Source organism: Haliaeetus leucocephalus, unplaced genomic scaffold (assembly GCF_000737465.1).
Source record: "Haliaeetus leucocephalus isolate CR32 unplaced genomic scaffold, Haliaeetus_leucocephalus-4.0 Scaffold141, whole genome shotgun sequence".
NCBI classification, from domain to species: domain Eukaryota; kingdom Metazoa; phylum Chordata; class Aves; order Accipitriformes; family Accipitridae; genus Haliaeetus; species Haliaeetus leucocephalus.
Window position 1 is genome coordinate 202618 of NW_010972577.1, and position 23697 is coordinate 226314.

General features: G+C 35.7%; 1 protein-coding gene across 1 annotated transcript in view; it reads right to left on the reverse strand.

Annotated features, from left to right (window-relative positions):
• The window catches only part of LOC104827832 (CUB and sushi domain-containing protein 1), a gene marked incomplete at its 3' end in the record, with an annotated part of 962107 nt that overhangs the window by 202611 nt on the left and 735799 nt on the right, over positions 1–23697 (reverse strand). Inside the window, exons 25-26 of the mRNA XM_010561097.1 lie at positions 4808–4999; positions 245–371 (exon numbers count right to left, since the gene is read on the reverse strand). Coding sequence (XP_010559399.1) covers positions 245–371; positions 4808–4999 — 319 coding nt within the window. The remainder of the gene's footprint in view (positions 1–244; positions 372–4807; positions 5000–23697) is intronic.

The window sequence follows — 23697 nt, forward strand, 5'->3', positions numbered from 1 at the left end:
CCGTATTATCTAATGGAATGCACAGTTCTGAATTAGGTGCCTAGATGTCCCCTACACAATTTAGATACCCAGGTTCCCTAGAGAAATGGCACTCATAAATGCCACCATGACAAGCATCAACTTTATTAATGTAAGAAGGAGTTAATAAACAAAAAATTGTGTAGAGGAGTGTGAGAATGTAAGGCATAGACTATAAATTATAAAATACTGAAGTAAACAATAAATATTGAAATTAAGCATGTACCTTATTGTCTTTCCTGGATCTGCTTCGATAATCCAAGTGCAATGAAGATTGTTGTCATATGGTGCTGGGTAACCAGGGGACAAAATGCGCCCCGATGTAGCAGCATGAATTCGACCACCACACTCAGCTACAAAGTAAAGAAGGATTACATTTATTTTAACAAGACCATAGTATTTTGCACTTCCATTTTCTGTCCATTCCACATCTGTCTTCTGAAAAGGTAACAGAATGATCTAATATCTCTGAAGTAGTACACATACATACAAACCAGGACACGTACAGGAGTTAAAAATGCACATATAATGACCTCATTTCTACCTTGTTATAAAGCAAGAAACCATACTTCTTTGATTATGTTATTTTACCAACAGGAGTAGTTCAATATGAACTGAGATTACAAAAGCACAATTTTAGCATCAGCAAGAGAGCAAAAATGCTTCAGAAATTTGCCATCTAACATGTTTGGCTTTTCTAAGTAACACTGAATGCTCAAATTCAGACTTTACAGCATTGGGTTTTGTCATTAAAATCACCTTCTCTGTTGTTCTAATGTCAAAATGCCTTTAGTTTAATGCTTTCAAGATACTTCTGTAGAACTTCAAGTTTAAGTACATCAAAAAGCAGTTAGGTATTGCCTAGTAATTTCCTTTAGTATTTAAAAATTTAAATGCCATATGTCTACAAAGTGAGAGAGTAAATCAGAAAACTATGATTTGAAAGTATGCAGTGTCTGCTTTAAAACATTTTTATTATTAATGCTATCTTAAATTTGTCGAGAGACCAACTGCAGTACTAAGCATCCAGAATCAAATGATTCTTACATTGCTTGTTTAGAGCATCATGCTGTTGTCTGGCCAGTATAAAGGTGCACCCTGATGAAACCGGAACTGTGTAACAGTCAGGTGCCACCGAACCAAAAAAGGATCAGTAACTCTTCAGTTAAGTGATGCACCTGAATTCCTACTTCATTTACAGTATTGCCTTACAAGTAGTGGTATTAAAAAATGCTACCATGGGGAACTCTTCAAGCACAGCTGTCCAGCAAGCGTAGCATAGTGTAAGACACAGATGATGAAAGAACCATGGCAGTTGGACCAAGTAATCTATCAGCAACACTCCTAACAAATCTTACGCATGCCATGAAGTCACTGCTGACAACCAAACTGTTACCAGGAAGGAAGATAACAGTAGAGGAAACAAGGTGACTGATTTACTTACCTATCCTGCTGGTTTGATCACTCAAAACACTACATATTATTTATGGAACCACAGCAGAAAGCTGCTTTAGTACATAATTTCTTCAAAGGTAACCTTTGCCCAAGATTTCAGTTAATTTTCATTATACGAGAAAGTTCAGAATGCAATAATCACTGTGGTAACTACAGATAAAGAAACTTATACAGTACTATATTTACCAAAGAACTCAAGATAACTCAGTGAAACCCAAAGTATTTAAATTAATTGACAGATTTGTTTTAGAATTTTGAGAAGACTCATTTAGAAACAGACTACATGATAAAATTTGGGATGATGCATTATATAGTTCATAAATTTTAAAAAAAAATATATCCATTTTAGGAGCAGATCAAAAATAAACTTTCAAAAGTGATCATAACAAAAAATCCAAGAAGTTTGGTTTTCAATATGTAGGAATGAGCACGCTGTAAAATCACCACCTCAAAGAATGTACTATATAAAGTAAATAACTAGACTATAACTAATAGAAATGACATGTTCAAACACGTTCTATAATCTTCTAGAGAAGGAATTACAGGAATTCATTGATTTTCTTCATTAAGGCTTAGAACATAGAAAAAATAAACACTAAGGCTAAGACCAATATAGCAGTATATCACTTAAAAATGACTAGGTGTAGAATATGTGGAATATGTCTATGTATGGGCTTGAAATTTTTTGTGCATTAGATTGAAATGATTGTAAAGACAACAATGAATGTAAATGTCACTGGAGAGAACAACAAATACCAAATGCTGATCTAAAACACAACAAGCAAAAAAGAATAGGTCTCCACAAACAGGAGGATATTAAGAAAATGTGTCTAAGAAAGAAAGTGATACTTGGAAGTTCATGATAACTTAAGAAAAAGGAAGAAAAGGAAGCTAGTCACATCAGAGTAGAAAAAATAAAACTGATAGCATAAGAGAAAACTGAAGAAAGATAAGATTATATAAATAACACTGGAGGGGGGGAAAAAAGAGTATGAAATGATCTGTAGATGGTTAACTGAGTTTTCAGGGATCTTCATGACAAGTTTTCCTGTGCACAGAACAGTAGAAAAAAACATAAAAATTTAATGAAGGTAACAGGCTGTTTGTTAAAGGCTATTTAGGAAGATTCACCTTTAGAAGATTTTCAGAGAGAATGGTGAACATTTGACTTCTTGGGGAGCTAATTAATGTTTCAGAAGAGTTTTAAATTGAGGAACAGGAAGAGGGAGATTATACAAAACTGATGCAATCCCCAAATCTGATTTTAAAGATAGGAACAAGCACAGCAAATAAAAAGATATGTAAAGAGATAAGGGTACATAGAAAGACAGCTTTGTAGTTGAACAGAGAGCAAGAACAAAATCTGTGTCAGGATACTAAAAGAAAATTGACCATTCTATTGATATCGGGACATAATTCCACTTAGAGATGAAGTGAGATCTTCAAGAAATAAGAGATTTTGGTACAAGTGATTTCAAAAGCTTAGCAACAAAATGCAGAAACCAAATCTAGTAATGAAAGGTACAAAATCAAAGTATAATAAAAAAAAAATAGAGTAGCAATCATAAGTGGAATATAGAAGCTTAAAAGTATACTGTTATCAAGAAAACTGGAAATACAGGTAGAAATATGGGAGCGGAGGGAGCATTACATAGTAGTGATGCAGTAAACTAAATAAAGTCAGCATAAAAAACCATACATATTGGTCAAAAATATTTTGGAGAAGGGTTACGAAAGATGTTCTACAGGAGCAAAGATGGGAATTTTCTTTAGATTCACTTGATCCTGGTTTCCCTATCTTCCTCCAGGTCGGACTGGAATACACGATTTTTTTTTTATTCATTTTTTTTAAATACTATATGGTTGAGATTTTAACATCCCTATTAGATTAGAGGACAAATCATCCTACTAAGAAAAGGAAATAGGTAGATGGATGGATTTATTCATCTAATATACTTGAAACCAACAAGTATTTTAGAATTGATTCAAATACTTACTTGGTAGTGAACACAGGCACAAGAAAATATTACAGAAAATGACCTTAGAGTAATGACTTCATTTAAATTAAATGGGGAGATAGGCAAAGGTAGGACTAATTATGGCTCTTCTCTACTAAAGGACAAACTTAAAGGAAAAGGAAGCTAGCCAATTTAACTGAAGAGCTCGAGGACTTGCATATATAAAGAGGCTGGAAAAGTCTTTAAATCAAAACTGGAAAGAGTTGTTTTGACCTGTCATATATATATATAAGAAAACTTACAGATACAATTCTAGAATCAAGTGAGAAAAATAACACCTCTACTAAGACAGCAGAAATGCTGTTCACTGATGTTTTTCTGGCACTTACCCTCTGGGTAAGCTGAACTTTTGAAAGGAAGAGAGCTTGCTCCTTTGTAGACTGCAGGTCTGTGAATGTGTTCAGCATGAAGCAGCTCCTGGAATGGAGAATGTAGCACCCAATATGGGAGAGAAGCAACAAGCAAGGATCCTGCAGGTCAGGTGAGTGCTGAAAGCAGCTGGGGGCCTGCCTGTAGCAGGCAGCAGAGGCAAACACTAAGCAACAGAAGACACCTAGAAAGAAAGACTTTTGCAAGGGCTCATGGGAAGTCCATGTGAAACTTGAACTCAGGAAGTCACTGGTAATTGCTGGACTAGGAAGCAAAACTGGAGGAGAGAAACTGCCTAGCAAAGGTACAATGGGCAATAGCTATACTGGTGTTCAGTTCTTTTATGCATCTCACCTAGTATGTCTCTATTTAGCATTTATGTTGGTTGTAATGAAACACAGTTTTAGACACTTGAACACATGACATTTAAAGAAAAGGTCTACCTCAAGCGTCTGAGAGATGGGGTATCCTAGCATGGCAACAGTGACTCAAGAGCATGCAGATAAAACAATCCACCAATGTAGGATGAAAATTAGAAATTAGCTTCATAGGAATGAGATGCTGAAATAATTTCTGATGAAAACAGGTAAGGTGAAAAAAATCTTTATTTGCTTTATGATCAGGCTTGCTTAGCTTCTGAAGTGTTTAGATAATACTGCCTGTGACAGCATTTCAGACTTGATGACCCAGGATATCATCAGAACCAAAGACCTAGTCTTTCATCAAAGGCTGCCCTACAGAAAAAAGTGTTTCCCAGCAGTTTTGTAGCCATTAATAGCCAGCCATCTACTTCAGAGAAGTTATATGTGGATGTCCACATAAAATCTTTACTTGAAATTTAAAATGTGTTTACACTATTATCATATCACAAAGTACAGAAAGACAGAATATTTGTTTTTTTCTTGAAACACCAGACTTAATTCTTTCATTGTCACAATCCGTATTACCTATGCAAGCAGGCAAAGGTTTGTCCCAAACTCTTCGATCTCCACTTAAGCAGGTCATAATACTACTACCATGCATTGTATAGCCAGGATTACAGCTGTATAAAATGACAGTGTCTATAAAATGTCCTTCATCTCGGATCTTGTAGCCATAATTTGGTATGCCAGGATCTTCACACTTCACTAGGTCAAAACCTGCAAACAGAAATGGGAAAAGAAGAAAAAAAAGACACAGAGATATGATATCAAACAAAATATAATGCCAATGAATCTGATCTTGATGCAAATTATATTCTCATGATTCAATTAAATTAAATGTATCCACAGTGACCAAAGATAAATTATATATAATTTGGGTAGATCAGAAACTGAAACACCAAGAACTAATTATTCATTTGATATTTGATTATGGCATTAGTTTATTGAACAAAGCATATTATCTACACTATCCTAGAAGAGATTAGTAAGCAATTTATTAGTTATACCACTTCTATTCTTTCATTCTTTTTTATTCAGAGGAATGGAAGTATTTGCCCCTGTATTTGGCACGAAGTGTGAGCTTCACTTCCTCATCTAATCTCTATAACAAAGTCAGCAGACCATAGTGGTAACTCAGGAAGAAAATATAAAGGTTATTTCATCCATCCTAGTGTCAAGATAGCATGGCTTCAGTTTCTTCTCTGCTGAAATGAAGAAATATACTTACACTCATTTTTAATTAGCATTCCCCTTTTTGGCCTATTAACATGCTGAATGGGATAAACAGCTCCTTCTGTGCTCCTTTGAATGAGCAGTTCTACTCTGAGCAGCTACAACTCTTTCCATATTTTACCCTTTCCTCTGCATTTTCTCCATATAGCATAGCTAAAATGTAAAGATGCATTCTAAATCTCTCCTTTTGCCTCAAGGTGCAGTTCTTGGAGAAATATAAAGAGTGGTTCCAGATTCATCTTTCTCAATTCCAGATTATTCTTTGTGGATTCTTCCTTTATTACTGCCATGTCCCCAGCCCAAGGAAGTAATTCTGACTCTACAAATGATTTCCATTTTGCTGTCTTTGTTTTACTGTACAGCTTCATTAAGCGGTTCTGAATCAGGCTGCTGGTCTTCCCTTCAGTTTGCTGTTTTCAGCTCATTCTCTAATAAGGTTCACCAGAGAGGTTGTGGATGCCCCATCCCTGGAAGTGTTCAAGGCCAGGTTGGATGGGGCTTTGAGCAACCTGGTCTAGTGGAAGGTGTCCCTGCCCATGGCAGGGGGGTTGGAACTAGACAATCTTTAAGGTCCCTTCCAACCCAAACCATTCTATGATTCTATGAGGTCCTTCACTAATTAGGAGAAAATCAGGCATCATTATGGTAAATAACATAACCATAGACAACCTTTCATTATTTTACAAATGGACAAACTAGAATTGGTATCATGTTTTTCTCATTGCCTTTCTCCTGGCGCTGTTATCAACCTTATCTGAAAAAATGGCAAGGAGTCGAATACCTTGCTTTTCTTCCTGTACAGATGCTAAAGTTGTCCAACAACTGACTCCTCTGAAAACACAAAATGCCTTTGTTGACAAAAAAGAAACAAGCAAACACTCTCAGTTTCCAGACAAAAAGTGTAGCATTCATTTTAACTAGCTCTCAGCATTGATCATATAAACAGCCATACCTAAACCAGTTGCCTGTCTTTTAGAGTTAATAGTAACATATGAGGTATGATTAATGTCATCCTAAAGTAGATACCTAAAATAGATTGGATGAACTATGCAATTCTAAAAAGGTCTATTTCTCTTCATTAACTATAAAAAGAGCCAAGATGATTAGGTCATTCAGATGAGCTGAGGTTCACAAGAAATAGCTATATTTCATTATTTTAATCTCCTTATTAAACATACAAAGACATTTATTTTAAACCCTGAAAATATAAGTTGTGTGATAGATAATGTGATGATATTTTAAAGCTGATTTGACAGCATGAGCCAGCGTAACACTATTTCTCTGCCACCTGCTTTTAGATACTTTCCCATCCTTTAGTAGGTGCAGCATTTGGTTATTATTGGTAGTGGCATGTGATTGACAGATGAAGTTTCCGTGATTAAAGAATCTATTTGTATGTGGTGAAATAAACTTTCCGTAAGACTGATATATAGTTAGAAAGCTACACGAGAGACCGATTCTCCACTACCTTCTACCACATAAAGAAGAAAAGGTTGTCAGGGAGAGGTAGTATCTTTTGTAAGACCAACAGACAAATTGGGGTGAAATGAAATAAACTTTTAGACAAACAAGCTCTTCTAGTCTGCTATTTAGCCATCTTAACTGCAGAAGGTGTCAAGACTGGGATAAAATTATCGTCCTGACTTGCTATCATTTCATGTGTTCTACATAGCATTCAGTTTTGCACAAATGAGTAAATATATATGATGCAATGCCAGAGAATCTTATTTCTTCTCTTCTCTCCTTTTTGTGGTGCTGCTTCTGTAGCATGATGTGTCTATAAAAGGCACTAGATCTCCTCATTCATCAGAATAAGGGCTTCCTGAATGGTACAAAAACAAGTTTAGTATGTTTATCTTTTTCCAATCTGTTTGCACAGTATGCATGCCGGATACACTATTCCATTTCTCCTCAACTGCAGTAATGATCCCTGAGGACTCTTGAAACCTCACTGATGTGAAGAGTTAAAGAGATTCTGCCACAAGCTTTAAATGTTTGATAGAAGTCTACCATAGCCTGTCTGCACTTTTCCTATTCTTGCTTTGAAATGGGACTGAGTAGCACAATAGATCTGTTTTTCCTTTAGGTTATTAATATTTCACATCATTATTTTAAGTCACTTATACCTTTAAGTATCCACTAACATAGAGGTTTTCCACCTCCTTTCCTTTGTAGACAGCTACAAGTTATCCAAAGTGAGCTACAGTTCTATAAAAGTCTATCTCTATTGAGAATAAGCTTGCTTTTTTTTGATTACATTTACAGACTCTGTGGCAGAAGTCCATGAGGCCCCACAGATCACGGGCTGAAATTCACTGTACTACTACATTAGAATACTATCATTAAATATCATCTGATATGAAGATATGAAATTAATCATTAAGTGAAATGATCTTGATATTACTTATTAACATAAAAAATTATTGGGGCTCTTATAGAAAGACTTTATTATAAAACCAATTTTTCTGAAGACAGAAATTAATTCAAAAGGTATATTGAGATTTGGCATTTAGGGGAAAAAAAAAGAATTGTTGGGTTTTGTTTATTTTAAGCCTAAACTATCCATTGTGTAAAATGGTTTACTAGCCTTTGCCATTAATTTGAATAACATAGTTTTGAAATTACTTCTGTTATATTGCTAAATATGTAGTGTGTGTATATCATAGCATCCACATGTTAAAATACATTGATTTTCATTACAAAAGTTTGTGTAGGTGTATGTTTATAAAGAAATTAAATACTACTAATAAATTAATAAATAAATAAAGTTTGCCTAGAACTTCTGTATATAACATAAAATTCAATTAATGTTGCAATAACAGAAGAATAAATTAGTTAGTTACTGTCTCTTCCTCTCCTCCACCTCAGACTGGTCTAGCTCAATCACATGAAACTTAAAGATTTTGTCCATTTACTCTTTTAACGTAAATATCATAAATGTAGATTAAGTGTCTCTAAATCTAGCATACTTTTACAGTTCTTGCGCCATCATTCTCCAAATGTGGAAAGACTTTTTCACTTGTCAATAGCGCTATTCCAAGGTGAATTGCCTGCTTCTTCAAGAGCCTCATACTCTACAAATACTCTCTGAACTGTATTTCTGTATCTGTAAATGACAAAATACCTCTGCAACTTATATGTCAGAAATAACAGCTTTGGTAAAGACAGTGCATCTGAATACACAGCAGTACATATAGGAATTTCTCAGCCAGTGCATGTGTCAGAGGACATGAAGTCCCTTACAGAAATATATTGCTTTTTTAAAATCTTACTTTTGACACTCTGTGGGACCACTTATGTCAATAGAGGAGTTAAGATTTTTTATCAATCTGTTTTAAACTCAAATCTAATCAAATTTTTATTTGGGCTAAAGTGTTAGACAAGCTGATTGTAGAGAACATAACCACTCACTGTCTTGGGTATCAGAATTCAATTTCCTATTTAACACATGATACAGAAAAAAATAACATGCAAATAAAAATATCCAACTGGAAGCAAAAATATAAAGTTAAATATCCTTGAGACACTAAACCCTTCAGTATTTGCTGTTTTGTTTAGATTATTCAGATATTTCTATCAAAAGACCACCTTGGAAAATTAATACTGATTTTAATTTCTTCTAATTATTGCTAATTCAGGAAAAGTCCAGTGGTAGTCTCAATTTTTAGGGTTGTTTGCACAATATTATACCTAGAAAAAACATTAAGTCAAACATTCAGTATGACAAAATAAAAAGTATTATTGTTTACTGTATCTGAAAAATAGAATATTCCCTGCAAGGACATCCAACAAACCAATTGTTGGCTTTTATGCCAAACTTTTAAAATGATAGTTTGAATACTCTAGAAAAACAATATATGACAGTACAAAATTTGTGGCTGCACATTCACTACACTTTTCCATGAGCAAGACTATCTCTGTCAGTAGGCCTATTAAAAATTGGGGTATTTCACATGCAAGCTGCCTTTCCAGCTCTTCTTATCCAATTTCTTCCCTTTCCTATCATACACAAAAAATAGAACTTTCCATTCCCTTTTTCCCTGATGCTCTTGTACATTTGGTGTAATTTGTCATAAAGGACCATATTGTTGTGAAATCTCATTGTTAAAATGTTGCAACAGAACTGTAGTGTTAAAGTAGATGCTGTGAACTTTCGCAGTGGGGAAATATGGTTATGAGCTTCATACAGCCCACAGTACTCAGGTTTACCTGACACTGAAATGAGCCAGCAGTCTGAGAAATTCTGCCAATATTCTTACTGCTGAGAAAGATTATTGTACTGGTAAATTGCTACCAGTTATCTTATTCCTGTGTTTCATCATAGGATTATCAGAACAATGAATAGATAAAAGCCAGTTAAATTAAAACCAAAACAGCCAGAATACATCTTGATGATTGGCTATCACCTCCTGACACTATTTATCCAACATGATTTGTTCTGTCATATCTGATATAAATAATCAGGAGTGTAGAAATACCAGTTGTCAGGGTAAAAATTATTGATGTGTCTGTAATGTATGTAGACTATTAATTACAACTTCTTTCAACTCATTTTAATTATGATGGGTGCTGTGGTTCTATCTACATCAGTAAGTCCTGCAGTACAGTAGAAGCAAATGTGGGCAGTGAAACAATGAAGCTGAGGACATGATTATCTGTACTAAAGTGTTTTTACTTTGGACTAGCTTTTGTGTCCATTAGTAGGTGGATTATGCTAAGTGCATCCCTGGAGCACACCTTTCCATTCAGCTCATTTGTACCCTCCAAAACCTGTCTTGAATACAAAGGTAGAAGAAGCGAGTGTTCATTTTGTATCCCCAAGGGAAATTCTCAGGGATTCTATGTAGTACAGTGTACTTTCAACAGAAGCTGATGAAGTTCTGAAATATCTGCAAATGTTCTCTTCACCTATTTTGAAAGGAAGAATATAGTTTACTTACCATATATAAATATATGTGCATTTACAGTGCATGTAAACCTACAGTGACTATATGAAAAATACGTAATCTAATATAAGTAATTTCCTACACCTATTTCTAGAAAAAGTCCTACGGTATTTTGAAATAATCATTCTCCTAAAGCCAGACACACAAAAAAGTAAGCACCTAAAAGGTCTGCATTACCAACCTTTAAGTATTTTGTCCCTACTTGGAAACTCTAACCTTGAGTTCACTAAATAACACTAAGACTTCTATGAAGATTATGAGAAAAAAAAAAGTTAGAGTTCCTGGTCTAGAAAGTGGACAAAAGCAACAAAGACACTTTGAATCACGAGCTATGATACTCATCCAAATGTTACTTCCTACACAAAGGAATGCTGAGGCATGTTACATTATGTCTGTCTTAGTAGAATATACAAGCACACTGTTACTAGGGTCCAGAATACAGCTCTCCTTTGAGCACCCAAGAAATTAGGCTGCAGAGCTTTATTCCTTCCTTTTTTTTCTTTTTGGCTTAGTAAATCTTGTTCATGCTTTGGCACAAAGTATACTATGGCAATTAAAACTTTACCCATGGAGATGGAAGAGAATAGTTTAAAAAAAAAAAGGAAGTAATTGAACTGACAGTAAAGTAAAATGTAACATCATAGGCCTTAATACTGTGGTCCCATGGTGCAAATTTGTTCCAATGGTTTTTGACAGTTTAACTTTATTTACAAGCTTTATGTTGAATTATTGTTTGTCAATGCCATTCTGACTTTATGCCAAACCATATATAAAACTGGCATAAAAGCACAAAATGCTCATAAGTTTCCTTCTGTATGCTATAGTTAATTTTACAGGAATTCAGTCATGTGTTCCTGCCAGATTCAGATCAGATTTGCACTGCTGGGTGTTCTGATGCTGTACAGATTCATTCTTAATCATCATGGAACCTTGGCCTCAGATATGATCCCAGAACACTGTAACCACCAAGTAAAGGAATACTGTAACCACCAAGCTGAAAGAAGAAAAAAAAGAAAAAAAAAAAAAGAAAGAATTTGCAGTAAATTTCTTCTTCTAAATTCAAAAAAGCATGACCCTGTGTTGTAACTTCTGTGGACTCTGGAGTTTTGTAGTATGAACTCTAAATAGAAAGCCCACCAGAAAAAACTGTAAAGACATTTTAAAATAAATGCCAGCTGGGGTATTTGCAAAACTTTAAATGTCTAATCTAAAAAAGAACAGGTCCTGAAAACATAATGTATAGCATATAGGTGTACATCAACACTATCAATGATCTCAGCTTAGATGATTAAGTTTATACTCATATAATTTCCTATTAATATTACTGGTACAGATGGGGAAATACTATTAAAACAGCAATACCACTAATCCCTAGAAAAACTTCACAAGAAAAGCCATGAGGGGTTAATTGTCCTGAATGAAAAGAAGTTTTTGCAGCTCATATATTAAGCAATAAAGGATTAAAAGCACACCCCATGGGACTCCAAATAGCATTTAATAATCTCCAATAATTATATAACTTACTATACTCTAAGTATAGACTAGGTGGGCCCTGCTCAGCAAAAAGGTAATGTTGTGTTTTCATTTCTACCTGCCATGGAAGACAGAGCTCATGAATTATGTATAATCTATCTTCAGCTTCTGAATGTGATGTGGCAAAATATTTTGGGATGACTCCAAAAATAGAAGAGCAAAGGCATATATAAATCCTATTTCAGTACACACATGGAAATATTAGCAGATGTTTTAATATTAAAAAAGTAAGGTAATGTGAAAACATTGGAAACATCAAGAACTCTGTTAGTGTTATCTAAATCTCAAGTAATTTAAGCTCATAAACATAGTCTATATGTTTTACACAGAATAATTTTTGAACTACCAAAGACTAATTAAAAGTATGAAATGGTACTTGAGTTAATGTTCAGAGTCTATAATGGATTTCTAAATGCATGTAAATGTCAACAAATACTCATTCTGCAGTTGTTACATCTTAAACATCCATAACATAATCTATTTAATTAAATCAATGCAATTCAAAATGAGAGTTCCTGGCATTTTCATTCTGTCTTGGAACCATTTATGTGCTATTGAAACTCACAGTTGTAAGAGGAAAAAAGTCTATATTGTGTACTGGAAAACGTGCCAATTACAAAATCTCTACCTAATTGGAATGATAGAAAAGTCTATAGAAAGAAAAGTGTTTGGATATTGTGGCTATAGTGAGGTTTCAGGAACTTGCATGAACTTTCAAAGAGGCTAGGATGACAAATGAGCATAGACTGTATGCACTCAGACAAAATTAGCTCCAGACTTCTCTGTTTTGGATCCGTAAAGGTTTTGTAAGAAAGGCTGAAATATTTTTGTCTTGGTGATTGAATATTTTACCTTCTAACACAGAACATCTGAAAAAGACCAAAGGAGCCATGTTTTTCAAATAAAATCATACATTTCTACATGCTTGTACAGCAGAATGAGTTCACAGCAAGTAGTGATACCTGCTGCTTTGTATCCATTGGAAATTGAGAGGTATGCATTCGATTTCTCAAAAGCTTTGCAATCTATTGGCAATTCATGTTTGACTATACTGATGAGACAGTCATTCACTGGACAATACTTTCTAATAGGAGTTTCAGCACTTTTTCTTGACATAAGCAATATGTAAGAAAATTTATGTAAACATGTAAAACATAAAATAGTGATGTTAATACATGTTGTCAGTAATAGGTCCTTTGAGCATAAAATGAAAAAGAGAACTATTTTCTGTAATTTTCTTCTATAATAAGTATATTAGAAAAAGTTTTAAGGCCTCCCCACACCAATTTCAAAACCACTCCTTTATGTCCATATGTCCTATTCAAAATTCCTGTTCTCCCCTTTTCACCAATAACATCCACACATATAAAAGAAAGAAAATAGAATTTTAAGAAGTTAAATACATGTAAACAGGTAGTAGAAGACAGATTTTGTATGTGATGTTTTTATTGAAAGAAAATACTTTTAATAAATAACAATACTTGCAAGAGATAGATATGCAAATACGTGTGCCTGCATCAAGATGATTACTCTGCATATATAGAAAGCATACAAGTAAGCTTTGCAATCAGCAACCAAATGAATAATTAATTATAATTTATACTCAATATAAGAGAATCAGGGATTAAAGGTGGGATTCCTTGTGAGTTTAAGAACTCTAATTTCAAGTGTCTGTGGAGAGGTATCTTCAAGAACACTCCATGGCTAAGCCCCTTTTATAAACAGTGGGGAAATGACTGATACAGTAAGTACTTTAAAATATTCTGTAGGTTACTTGTGAGAAGAGCACTGGTCTGACCTTTTTTGGGGGGGAGAAGGAAAGAAGAAATGACATGAACACATTTTTTTCTTGTGTTATTTAGTGCAAGGTACTTTGGCTTAACACCTACCAAATGCTTCAGGAGTTACAAACGTATTAATTTCCTCACAGTCTTTTCTAGACTACTCAGTCAGAGTAATCAAGTCACTGTGAACATAAAGGACAGATTGAAACATGGAAAAAGATTTGTACAAGCTTATAAAAAAAAGTATGGCACAGACAGGTCTGAAAGTTAAAGACCCCCATCATCTGCAGCTGTGCTTATTCTTTCACACACTGACAGGGGAACAACACACACATAGCACCCATTATTCTGGCTAGCGGTATTGATGCCCAACACTTCTGAAAGTCAAGTTCTAAATACACTGTGATGAACAACTTAGATAATGAGGAACACATAAATCTTGTCTACCTTTCATCATTCTGTCTTAAGCAACTTTTCCGACCTAGAAAGTTTATGGGAGTGGAAGGAATAGAAATAAACAGGTTTATAGCATTCATCTTCTTTAACTATCTTTCTTCCAAATAGTCTGCTCTACATGCATCCCTAATTCTGCTCATATATCACATACACATAGTTTTGGCAGAGTGACTTTAATACTATGCATAAACTTTTGAAGGAATAATCTTAATTTAGTTCTTAAATAACTTTCTTACAGTTTTAAATAATTAGAAACATAGTTTTGATAACTGAAAAATCTGTTCCCCATTTAATGGTAATCTTCAGTTATAAAAAATGACTAGATTCTAGGGCAACAAACTAAACCTGTTGAAATGTAAACGATTTCCTCATATAATGAAGACAGGGGAGAAAACAGTCACATTCCTGCATCTGAACTGTTAAAATCCTTACAAATGAATTCTGAATTTTTTTTTTCCTGAAAAGTCACATTTTCATAAACTCTATTTAATTTCATAATTTAAAAAATGGTTGTGTAATGTATTTTACATGAGTTATTTTAGAAGAGGTCATTTCAACAGTTTACAAAAGGGAAAAATATCAGAAGAAATTGAAGATCAAACTTTGATCTCAGGGGCACACACAAATGACTTGAAATGTCTAACATTAAAAAAACCCACAACCCTATATAAGGTTTTACTTTTGTATAACAGTATGAGAAGTATGTAACAGAATAGTATCTTTATATTTGTGTTGCTCAGATTTTAAAATTAGACTGTTACAGTTCATACTTTCATAAATTTAACAGTTAGCAAATGGACAATGAAGCACCTAAAAGATCTTACATTTGAATTGCAGCAATAAGCTTGCAAGAAAGATTAGTCCATAATCCTAGGTTTCTAAGTGCAGATCATTGACCTGACTTAAGGAACTGATTATCAGTAAGACAATTAGTTGGATAATAATGATGGTTGTTGCCCTTGTCTCATATTCATGAGCTGCAGCTTCTCTTTCCCAAAACAGAGAGGGTTAAGCCAATAATCCTAAACTGGAAATAATTGTTTCTCATTCAACATGATGCCAAAGTAGGCAAGAAGGCCAAGGGTAAAGAACAGTAAGATGTTGGCTGTTCTGTTCAAGTGTCCTAAGCTTTCAGACAGGAGTTTTTGCTCGTGGGGAAATTCTGGTAATTACAGCAGCGGGAAGAAATTGTCAGTAACACTGCTGTCTACTCATGTAAAACTTGGAAAAGAGGAAATGATTCACTGCAAACCAACAGGAGTCTTTTTGTGAAAAGCAGAGGAAACACAAACTTTTGGAACAAATCCCAGCTAAAACACAGTAAATCTAACTGCATATACATATAATGGCAAAGTCTATAATGGCTTCATAGAAAGAGATTTTTTAAAAAATATGAGAGAAAAAGTTCAGGTTGAGGTGGCAAAGAAGTTCTGTCCTTCAAGCCACTGCCTTGACAAATTCATGGAAACTGTGTTCCCACTAAGGTCTCAGAAATAATGCTTCAACTATGATCACTTCTTTAATATTAAAGTAACATAATCCTTAGGCCAGCACTTCTGAGATTATGAATTTAGCTGAAATCTGCTTGCAAATTTCAATCACATACTATAGCTAGGATGCATGCATCAGCAGATGAGAAACAAATACGCTTAAGAAGCCTACCTAAATTGGCATCACTGAAAAATCTTACTTTCATATTCTAGAGATAGAATTTCAATATAAATGTAAAACAACACATGCATATGGACATCTATGGTGATCTCAGCTAGCCCCTCTCTTTCTCACCTTCAAGACAAAACTCCATTTTAAACTTTGTAACAGGAGATTTTAAAAAGCAGCTCTTTTCTTGATAATAGATGTGAAATACAACAGGAAAACCTCATGGATTTAGATTGGATGAGAATCTCTGACCCATACACAGAAAAGCCAGGAGTCCTTCAACAGGTTATAACTGACAATTATTAGAACCAAATCAAAATAACCTTTAACTTATTACATTTTTCACATGCTCAAATCTCTTTTTTCCTTAATTGAAAATGAGAAATAGTTAACAGCTTTCTTCTTTCTCACCTCATGCACAGAGGGATAATTCAGTGATTTAAGGATGATAAATTATGTAACTTTTGGAAAGTAAATAAAATGTTTTTCTTTTGAAACATTCAGAGAGCGTTTTAAGATAAAACATTATTCATCTTATGTATGTATGTTTGCAATACACATGTTTTAGTTCAAACAGAAGCCTGACTTTCACCCCCAGCGTTTTTGGAGAACACAGTTTAATAATCATGGACTATTCAGCCTATACTCCTACCACAGCATGCCACTACTGTTCTATTTTTTGTGATTCTTCCTCTTCCCAGTTTCATTCTTGCAACCTTCTTACCAATGAAGTCTCAGTCCTCCACTCCATACGGTTCCAAAGTTCCTTGGAGAGCTTGTCTTGCTCTCCTCCTCTCAAATGTGTATTCTAGTCTTTTTGTCTCAAACATCATCTTTCCTGATACCCCATGATGCTGTTCTTGCCTGCTGCACTTCTCTTCAAGTCTTCTTGGTTTGGTACTGCGGCTTCTCTTATTCCAAGCTGCAGACATGGAAACATGAGAGGTTCCCATCTGCTCCCTTCCTTCTCTCTTCTTCCCTCCTCTTTAAGTCTGGCGCTTATTTCCTCAGTACTGCAACCAAACAGCACTACCCTCACTTTCTCAGGTTACCCACAAGACAGTAGGCACTGAGAACACAGGATCGTTGGTGGGTTGACCCCAGCTGGCAGGTAAGCCCCCACCCAGTTGGTCTCTCACTCCCCCACAGCAGGATGGGGGAGAGAGTCAGAAAGATGAAAGCAAGAAAATTAATGGGTCAAGACAAAGACAGTTTAGCAAGTGAAGGAAAATAAAAAGGAAATAAAAAGCACCAACAAACAAGTGATGCAAAAGCCATTGCTTGTCACCAGCAGACTGATGCCCAGTCTGTCCCCAAGCAATGGCTACTTCAGAAAAATTTCCCCATTGCTAAGCATGACATCACATGGTACGGAATATCTCATTGTTCAGCTCAGGTCAGCTGTTCCAGCTGCGAGACCTCCACCCTACTGCCCACCCTAAGCCTACCTGCTGGGATGGCAGAGTAAGTAACAGACACCCTGCAAGCACTGCTCAGCATTAGCTGAAGAAAATTAACTCCATACCAGCCAAACCCAGTACAGATGGACAAACTGCTCACCTCCATCCTAATCCACGACTGCTGAGAGTGCTCATTTAAGAAAAAAATAATTTGGAGTGCTCATTCATAAGGTAGGACTTGCTCACATAAAATCTATCTAGCTAAAGATTTATATATTCACAAATTTGGGAAAATTTTCCTGAGATGGGCAAAATGCCATACTGTGGCACAAACATCACCATGTCAGCATTTTCATCTCCAAAGCATGTGATAATGAAACTTTTCAACTAAAAGCTTAATATAATGCTTATATTCATCAAACAAAATGTTTTTCATTGTTTCTGTCTTAGAGAAAAAAAAAAATTGTGACATACTCTGTTTACCAAGGTTAAATTCAGCAGTTTCATAGATGATTAAAAGAGTCTTTTAATGAAAAATGAAAACCAACCTTAATTATACAGTGTTATAAGCTCAATATATTTTAAGTTCATACTAAGTTTTTGGGATGGGGGGGTATTGTTTGGGTTTTTTTCACTTATAAGCTTTCTGGATTAATCTATAGCTTTTTTTAAAAAATTCATAACACAGTATCTTATTTTGGTTTTTTGCCAAAAAAATTCAAACCTTTAAGATATGGCTCTAAAAATACACATTACACTATACTGATTATGATGATATGAAACGATGCTTAATTTCATCTAAATTCTCTGTCTTCTGTTTGCAAACCTTTCCTTTGGCATTTATTAAAATTTACTTCTCAATTTTGCAAGTATGTCTTTCTTTTAGATGTTTTTTCTATGCATGCAATACAGCTTACATTAATTTGGGGTTAGTCACATAATTGTACTGCTCTTAAAATGACCTGTAAATATATATATGTATAGGTTAAGAGATACTAATTTAATAATTTTTGCCTTTTGTTTATTTTCATTTAGTTTTGTCTTTTACATTTTTACCGCAGTGTGTGAAGGTCCTCTTTGGAAGAGAACTTACACACCAATTAGTTACTGAAAAGAAACTACAAGAGCTTCTTTTCATTACTGGATTGTTCTGCTCAACTGACACTATACAGCTTGAGGCAAAGCCACTGTATTTCTGAATTTAAGTCTGTTTGTGTGCTAGCATAATTGACTGAGTTTGCAGTTTCAGAACATTTTCACTGACATTCTTTTAACATTTTCAATTACTGTAGAATAGGAAATGAACTAAATTAAATTTCATTTCAGGAGTCTCCTAAATTAATTGCCAGATTTAAACCATTTATATGAATTTAGATTATGCTAATTCAGATTCACCTTCCATGCACTAACTCTCACTGTCCCTTGAAAGATGTAGGGGTAGAGAATGTTTATAACACAGAACTTAAACTGAAAATTAGAATTAAGTCTTTAGCAATAATAGAATACTATGAATGCCAAATCAGTGCATCATGTCTGAGAAATGTATTTCTAAATTCTTTTCTTAAACTCAAAAGTGTATCTTGAGACCAATGAAAAGAATACTGTAAAACTGCTAACTATGCATGCTAAATATAGAGGACGATAAAGGCAAATAAAAATATTAAACCTACATTTAAAAAAAAATCATTCTATCAATGCACAATCGTAAATCTGTTTTCTTTTAGAAACACTAGATAGAATTTGATGCAAGTTCTATGGAGTTGAGTACAGCTCAAGGGCCTGAATCTTGCCCACTCTTCTGGCAGAAATGATAGCCACGTGGAATTCTGCTTTCAGTGAAAAAAATGGTCAAGGATTCAAAATTGGTGAAGTTAACATTAAGATCTGATTCTACATAAAATCCACTCTCAAAAAGACAAATCCTTACTGAGAATTTTTCCAGCCCTCATTTCCATCTTAGCACAGAAGTGCAGGAAAATGCCTAATTTCATGTCATAGGGAAATGGAGGTGTCATGTTTTAAACCCAGCCAGCAACAAAGCACAACAAAGCTGCTCACTTACTCACTCCCTACCCCTGCTCCTCGGGCCTGGTGGGATGAGGAGGAGAAAATATAAAAAAACACTCATGGGTCGAGATAAGGGCAGGGAGGGATCACTCACCACTTATGGTCACAGGCAAAAGGCAGGCTCAACTTGGGGAAGAAAGAAAATCAATTTAATTCACTACCAATCAAATCAAAAAAAGGGTAATGGGCAGTAAACCCAAACCTTAGGACACCTTCCCCCCACCCCTCCCTCCTTCCCGGCTCAACCCCACTCCTGGTTTTCTCTCCCTCCTCCCCCCAGCGGCGCAGGGGGATGGGGAATGGGGGTTGGTGTCAGTTCCTCACACCTTGTCTCTGCCGCTCCTTCCTCCTCAGGGGGAGGACTCCTCACTCGGCCCCTGCCTCACTGTGGGATCCCTCCCGCAGGAGACAGTCCTCCATGGACTTCTCCAACATGAGTCCTTTCCACAGGTTGCAGTTCTTCACGAACTGCTCCAGCGTGGGTCCCTTCCACGGGCTGCAGTCCTTCAGTCCCAGACTGCTCCAGTGTGGGCTTTCCCATGGATTCCCAGCCATGTTTGGGGGCTTCCACTCCCCCACTCCCCTCCATGGGCTGGGGGGGACAGCCTGCCGTCTGGTCTCCCCACGGGCTGCAGGGGCACCTCCTCCTCCCCCGCTCCTCCTCCCCTCCTTCCTCACTGACCTCGGTATCTGTACAGGGGTTCCTCTCACATTCCAATCTCCTGTTCCTCTCACATTCCAATCCCCCTACTCACTGCAGGTTCCCCTTCTGAACTCTGTTCTCCCAGAGGCACTACCACCATCACTGATGGGCTCGGCCTGGGCCAGCGGCAGGTCCGACTTGGAGCCGGGGAAGCTTCTAGCAGCTCCTCACAGGAGCCACCCCTGCGGCCCCTCCCCTGCTACCAAAACCCCACAACACAAACTCAAAACAGGAGGATACAAATAAAAGACAAGCATTGAGGAACTACCATGGAACTTCATTTTTAATCTATAGCAGTGAATCAGGACAGGGTGAGTGAAAGGCCTTGAGAAAGTTAAAATCTAGCTACAGAGTGTACCACAAATCTCTGAATGGTTTTCAGACTTTATGAAGTCTGTAGTTAGTTCTCCATGTTTCTGAAACACACAGGAGTTTGTCGTGAGGGAGAGCATACTGCTGAGTGGCCTAGTCCAGCCAGGCACGTTCCTATAGATATCTGTCAGTATTTCTGGATGGACCATTCCACTGACTCATTACAATGGACTCCAAGGCTTATTCTGCAGATAAGTGCAGCTTTTGCTTCTATTATATCCTGCACAGGACTGAGGAACCATGAAACTGGAATAGTGAGCGAGATAAGCTGCTCCTAAAAAAGTAGATGTCTGGATAAGGACCGAGAGCAACATCATGCTATCTATGACAGTCAACCGCCAATGCAAGAAACTTGGTAAAAGCCCTCCAGTCTGAGAAGAATCCAAAGAGCAGTTCTACATAGTGGTAAAGTTCCTTACACATGTCAACCCCAGGATACTTTCTGAGGATGGGTGGAAGGTGTCACGAATATAGACACCCATCTACTGTGAAGGAAAGACCCTTTTCTTCTCAACTGTGTGGGAACTTTTACTGAAAAAACAAGGATGGACAAGTATTTGAACAGGAAGCACAGCCACTGCCACCTTTGTTGCAGCCTTTGTTTTGAGATATGAAGATTCTTTTAAGTGTTTTACCTTCTTTCTATAAATTTTGGACACATACATAAACCAGCAATGTCTTTAAAAGATAACCAATGACACAGCTACTGGCAAACAGAAATTGTGAAAGTAATTTTTGCATTGACATCTACATGCACCCAATAAGACACAGGTGAAATTACTGTGCAAGTTATCTTCACAGGAGTTAACAGTGATCACAGTATACTCAGGTATAGTGCTGAGTACTCTGTGATCTGTACAACTCCATACAGACCACAAAGTAGTCAGCATTACACAGTACTCAGAGCATCACAAAACATTTGTATATAACATGTATGATAAAGTGTGGAGGGACTGTTTTTTGTTTCCAGTAGCTAAGAAAAGTGAGACTATGCTCAAGGAATGAGGATTAAACAGTAGCAGGGAAGCACTTGTGACACAAGTGAGAGTAAGTGTAGTTCTCCACATGATGAGTGAAAACAGCCACTGCTAAAATTCCTCTTGTGTCAGGACTGGAAGAGGAGATTGGTTAGACACCACAGGGAGACTGCCTGTTCATTATTCAGAGGCTGTACTGCATTGCTCCTTATTTAAAGTTGCAGTCTGTTACTTTTACCAGACAGCTGTGTTTTGCTTTTACTGCCTGTCACTGTGTGGCATCAATAAGATTTCATTTTAATTTGAATGTCAATGTAACATTAAATACTACTGACATGACAGCACAAAGCATTGGCATCTTTATACCAGAATGGCCAAATCTTCTAACTGAGCAGTGAACAGGAAAGGTAGTTCCAGCTGTGGGAATGCCTATGGCTGCATTTTTTCTTCCCCACAAAAACTAGAGGTGTCTCAGGGAGAAAATTTCAAATTGGACAGGGGAAAAAAACCCACAACCCAAATTATGAAACTGAATTATGAAAGAAGAACTGACATTTTCTCGACCAAAAAAAAACCAAAAACCCTGTCACATGAGACAGTTGTGGCTACAACATGTATAAACTTATATTTTTACATGCAGATCTCTATTGATGTCTACTACTCTTAGGGAATTAAAGCCATCTTAAAAGTCTTTTTTTGTTCCTTGGGTTTTACAAACACTTCCCACGATGGTTAAAAAGAAAAGTATATTGGGGAGGGGGGCAAAGAAGAACTTTGCTATTTTTGCAATCTCTGTTTGAGAGAAGTAAGAAATAACAGAAAGGAAAATTTGTACAATTTTGGCTTCATTCTTAAGACTAAAATAATCCACTATCTTCTCATATTGAAAGACTCTCTTACTTCTTATGTCATTGGTATATAAAAGATATTTACAATGGAATAATCTATTGAAACCTGAGATCATCCTCAGGTAAAAGAATTTAGTCCCATCAAGCTTATGTTGTCATTTCCACAGCACTGAGATATGAATGCTCACAGTCATTCCCTCTGACACCAGTGTAGAGGCACTATAAGTGAAAACAGACACTTTCTCTTATTCATCCTAACATATTTTCATGCTAGTTTTAAGGAATTGGCTTCATATAAACTTGTTTTACATGAAGTAGACAAGTTTTCTTCTCTGTTCCTCTTGTTTTTTTCTCCTCTGGTAGACTCAGATTCAGCTATTGCTGAAATTACAGTTTCATTGACTCTCATTCATATGTACTTACCCTGCCAATCTCAGGCTAAAATATTTAAAAGAAATGTTATTGTCTCCATTTTTCTGAAGCAGTTTCCTTAAATACAATCACTATAATTTTAGGCCTCAGTCAAAGTATTTTCTTAGTTTCTCAAAGCAGTTGAGAAAGAGTACAGATTTTTTTTTCAGGATCCTTTCCAGTAAAAAAATCTCTCTCCCCATTGTGCTAAATCCATTTCCTTCAAATCATCTTGTAGTTATAGATCAAAAAATAAAATTACTATAATTTCTAGCTTCCCTTCAGTATTGTTCTTACACTGAAGCAATTTCCTGTATAGCAGATTTCATTAGAACTTGAATCCTTTAGATTTCCTTTTAATATCTGCTTATATTCTGATTTCTGCAATTTATACAAACGACTCAGATTCTGAGTTTATAGAATTCTTTTTTTTTATAGAATAGTTTTATTATGTTAGTAATGAGATTCTGAAAACAGAAAGTTTCTTTATCCACATTTCTGTTCTCATGGATCATTAGCTTTTTATTCTGTCATATTTGTAAATTTAACATCATCCACAGAATTCACAAAGTTAAAAAAGATGGAAAGGTAGTTGCACAGAACTGAAATAGTAAACTTTTAAGTTAGTCTTTATAATAATTGCAATGGTTCTAAAATTCAAGCTTTGAAGCTGCACTAATCTTAATTTCAATAGCATTAATGGGAAGAAAAGTACTTCAAAGACCAACAATTAAGTGCAGTTGATGTATCCCTTGTGGGCAGCAAGAACTCAGCAACCAGATAGGGAATAACCAGAATTGATTTACCACTAGATTTATTACACCATCACTTCTCCTAGCTCTTTCTAACAGTCTTATGATATTCATTATTCAATTTCATTCACTCCAGCATATATATTTCTTACTTCCTTCAGTGAGACCACATTTTAACGCTCTTTTAACTTTTTTCTTTGTTTTAGTAATTTTAAAGTATCTGGCATTATATTTCAATCTGAAAAGTGAATAAATAAACTGCAGAGTAATCTCT